The sequence below is a fragment of the Gossypium hirsutum genome, chromosome A02 (genome assembly GCF_007990345.1).
Source record: "Gossypium hirsutum isolate 1008001.06 chromosome A02, Gossypium_hirsutum_v2.1, whole genome shotgun sequence".
NCBI classification, from domain to species: Eukaryota; Viridiplantae; Streptophyta; class Magnoliopsida; order Malvales; family Malvaceae; genus Gossypium; species Gossypium hirsutum.
In genome coordinates, this window is record NC_053425.1 from 43209914 (window position 1) to 43214093 (window position 4180).

Sequence of the window (4180 nt, forward strand, 5' to 3'; positions counted from 1 at the left end):
TTTCTTGCAACTTTGTATGATTTTATGAATTTAAGAATACTTTTTTTTTATTAACATATAACATATGTTACAAGATCTGTGTTGGATATTCAACGGCATTTGTTCTAAGTGGAAACCCATTATTACAAACGAGAACAACATAATCACCCATTCACTTAATCAAGCATTGAAGAGATAGAAGCAAGGTTGAAATAAAGTAGGGGAAACACACGTTTAAACATAAGCACGCTGTAGGTAAATTGCTTATTGAATAGTTTAGCTTCTCTCACGAGATAAATCAAAACACGCATTCAACATACAAAGTTGCAGCAACCAATGGCAACCAATGGGGAAAACAAAACATTCTCACAATGACAAGAAATAAATAGAAGACTGGGACACGACATAAATGGCTAATTAATGTTTAACTTGAGTTATGGAGTCTTGTGGAGATCATTTCCAAAGTGACCCTGTGGATGGATTTTCACAAACAACAAAATTTAATCATGAATAGATTTAGAAAGCCAAAAGAGAAGAGATTGCACCATAAAAAAAATTGTAAAATTCTTAAGAAATAAACAAGATGAACCAATATGATAAATGCAATAACTTGATTTATCACCTGAAACAGGGTATGAGGAGGAGGATTACCATCATTCTCCACTTCAGAATTTGCTGCTTCCAAGGAGGAGCCAACAGAAGAATCAGGCACAATTCCTAAATTATAAATCGAAAAATTAAGAACAGGATGATTAATTCGATGGTAATTCCAACTAAAAAAAAAACAATTTTCGTTATCCCATGATAATCAGTTAAATTCTGTTATTAGTTCTTGTACTTTATGAAAGTTGTGAATTTAATATCTTTATTTTAATTTGATCAATTTTAGTTTCCATTCTTTTTAATTTTTGAAATTTGAAATTTTAGTCCTAACCTAAACAGTATTAATTAAATCCGTTTGTTTAAATTCAATTACTAATCATGTGCTATGCGTAAAATTGTAGATTTAGTCTATATTCTCTAATTGAATCATTTTAAGTTCCTATACTTTTTGAATTTTAAATTTGTAGTTTGGACTCAAGTAACAATTGCTAACCTATTAATTGAATTTTCAATATGTAAAAATAACAAGATGACATGATATCATATATATGATAATATGTTTGCCGCATCATTTTTTTAAAATATTAAAACTTAACTTAATGAATTTAATAGTCATAGCTTGGTGAGAATTAAAATTTTAAAATTTTAAAAGTACAACCGAATTAAAGTACAAAGACTACATTTGTAACTTTTACAAAGTATGTAAACTAATAGCAAAATTTAACCTTTCTATCCCAAATGGAGGAGGGAATTAAAGAAAATAAAATAAACAAGATAGAAACCAATATGACAAATGCAAAAAAAAAAAAAATCTATTACCGGCACCAAGCTCATAGTTGAAAAGGTTATTGTGATTGTTCGTAACATCAAACTCGGGCAAATCATGATTTGTACCAAGGAATCCAGCAGCAGAATTAATCTCAACCCCTAAATTAACAGACAATTAAATGAAAGACCTTGAAATTAACCAGCATATTTAACACCAAAAGAAAATGCAAATTCTTTCCCAAATTTTGGGGAGAATAAAAAAGCAAGACATAAACAAGAACAACCAAAATATAAGATGATGAATGCAGAAACCTGCTTTATTACCTTGACTATTTGGGGCAACAGAGGAAGGGCCAGCAGCAATAGAGGCAGCAGTGTTGTTATAGTACTGGCCTGCAAACATGTCAAAAGCCTATTAATACAACACCAAGCAATTTAGTAAAGGTGTGGCTTATATAAATTACCAAAACCCATTTGCTGATACAAATTGTCCATGGAAGCTTGAAACTTGGTTGCCCCACTCACTCCCAATCCCAATAATTCATTAACATCTTGTACAACAATTCCAGAAGTTGGTGAAACTAGACCATGTTGCACATTGGTTTGAGACAGAAACCATCCTATGGACTGGAATGAAGAGTTAAGTTCATCACTCAATAGAAGATGGGAGACTAAAAAATTATACACAACATAACTGGCATACCTCATCAAAAGAAGTATAGCTTTGCCCCTGCAATGGAAGGGAAACGTATTATTCATATCCACTTTTTGAATAAATGATACATAGATTAAACCAAAATTTGAGTGCCATGCAAAATTCCTAATAGATATAGATTTGTTTGAACTATGTAATTCAAGTAGTACAATGGTTGCAAGTATTTGGGCTATAGGTCTCAAGTTGGAGGTTTGAGTCTTCCTCGTTTAAGTAGCTCCATAATTATTTTCAAACACAATATTAACATCTCTTTTAATCTTGTAGCTATAACCAACTAAGGTGTTTTTGACTAAGTGAACTAAGCCCATCGACAAAGATGAAACAAAAAAATCACTTTAAAGAGTTAGAAATGAATCATAAATTATTAGAGACCCAAAGTCCAATTTAACTATTATACTAACATATAATTTTATAAAAATTAAAGGAGCTAAATAGAAAATCTACCTTTTAAAAGAGGGGGCGGGCAATGCCGCTGTTTGCCCCCTTGCTTTTGTCCCTACTCATTGGACAATCACTTCCTATATGCTGACTCTCAGCATAGTACTAGAAATAAAACCCCCCACCAAGTGATTGCTAACTGCACACTGGCTTTCGATATACTATGAGAGAGAAAATTTTCAGAGGACAGTACTTTTAATTGTTAGGGATCGATCAACTACCTCACAGATAAAAATATATAAGCAATTTTTTTAATGGGAAAATTGTTTCTAAAATACAAATCTCCGTACATCAACTTCCCATCGAATGGGGATTTGCCTCATCAATGCCTCGTTTGCTGTCTGAAAAACACAATTATCTTATAAACAAAAATGGGTATTGTTAGACTATGCTTAGGAATCAGCACAAGTCTTCCTATTAGTAGGAGACTTCAAGGTTTCCCATGTTCCAAGATACTATTAATTGTAAGGATCATATATGTATGTATTCAAGGCCAACCCTGACATATATTGACCTACTGACCAACTAATTTATTATTGTTTAAGCTAATTATTGTCCTAATGCAACGATAATAATCTAAGAGAGAGAGCTGAACCTGTGCCTCAAGTGTAGTCTTAAACTGTTGAATACAATTTTGCATATATTGAATTATAGACTCGTTTTGCTTCAACTCCATTTTCATCTGCTGGTTTTCGGTTTGCATCTGCTTGAAGATTGGGAGCATTTCATAGTACTTGGTCTTCACCTGTTCAAGCTCCTCGAGCCTCCTCTTCAATTATAAATAAACACTCATTAATTAATTAAAGACATAAATAAACAATGGGAAAAAAGGAAAGAAAGAAATTTGATGACGGGTTAATCACTGTACTTTAATTTTCTGCCTGTACTGTACGCAACGGGCGTTATGAGCATCCTTTTGAGCTCGGGTTTTCCCCGATTTGGTACCTTTACCCTCCATTAATGAGCTTCAGTAATATATCACTATTTTCTTCTAACCTTCACTAAATTTTTGACTTGTTTTCTGTTGTAAAACTTTAGCTGCATCTCGATTTGATTACCCACAATTTTCTACTATCAACTATTTTCGGTTCCAAACCATTTGATTTGCCTGAATCTTTCGAAAACTTGATAATTGACTCGAAGTCGACGCTTTTAGATAAAGAGCAAAACTGAAGAACAGGGGAGATACGAACGAAAGGAAGAAAAAAAACAAAAGGAAGAAAAAAAATAGAACAGGGGAGATAGCTCAATAGATAATGATAAACCTTTCTCAAGTCTAAAGGCTAACAAAAAGAAAGTGATGATCTGAGATTTATGAGGATAAAGTGGCCACTGGCAGCTTCCCCCGTTTATATTAAGCAAGGGAAGGTTGACTAAACTCGCGTCTCATCGCGAGCTCTGTGTTCGCGCGAACATTCCCTATTTAATTTTGTGTCTCCCTTTTTTGGCAGGATTACTTTTGCCATTTAGACAAGGCGTAATATATGACGTGATAAAACAATATTATAAATAAATCAAAATATTTCTTTTAGGATAATGATATTTATAATAATAAATTCTTATTTTTTTCAAATTTTTAATTTAATTTGAGTTTTTTTAAAAATTTATGCATAAAATTATATATCACGCATAAAATTTAAAATTATTATTGACTTTCAACAAATTAAAAATACATAT

General features: G+C 32.1%; 1 protein-coding gene across 3 annotated transcripts; it reads right to left on the minus strand.

The window, feature by feature from the left end:
* Positions 1–231: 231 nt before the first annotated feature.
* On the minus strand, positions 232–3891 carry LOC107951311 (uncharacterized). 3 transcript variants are annotated; one of them, XM_016886315.2, is made up of 8 exons: positions 3372–3891; positions 3099–3272; positions 2054–2080; positions 1815–1977; positions 1675–1743; positions 1402–1509; positions 631–696; positions 232–449 (listed from the first exon to the last, which is right to left on the minus strand). In XM_016886315.2, exons 1-8 carry the CDS (start codon positions 3459–3461, stop codon positions 433–435), a joined length of 714 nt encoding a protein of 237 aa, XP_016741804.1. In that variant the 5' UTR covers positions 3462–3891; the 3' UTR covers positions 232–432. The 3 variants fall into 3 exon arrangements, with proteins under 3 accessions (XP_016741804.1, XP_016741803.1, XP_016741802.1); XM_016886314.2 differs by having other exon boundaries at positions 602–654; positions 3372–3890; XM_016886313.2 differs by having other exon boundaries at positions 602–696; positions 3372–3887.
* Positions 3892–4180: the final 289 nt, after the last annotated feature.

Bases quoted from the DNA above. Each gene is read 5' to 3' on its own strand.
- LOC107951311 (XM_016886313.2), bottom strand. From the start codon at position 3,461: ATGGAGGGTAAAGGTACCAAATCGGGGAAAACCCGAGCTCAAAAGGAT. The intron at 3,273-3,371 runs GTACAGTGATTA...TTATAATTGAAG, and splicing joins AGTACAGGCAGAAAATTAAA to AGGAGGCTCGAGGAGCTTGA. The intron at 1,744-1,814 runs GTAATTTATATA...ACATGTTTGCAG, and splicing joins GTATCAGCAAATGGGTTTTG to GCCAGTACTATAACAACACT.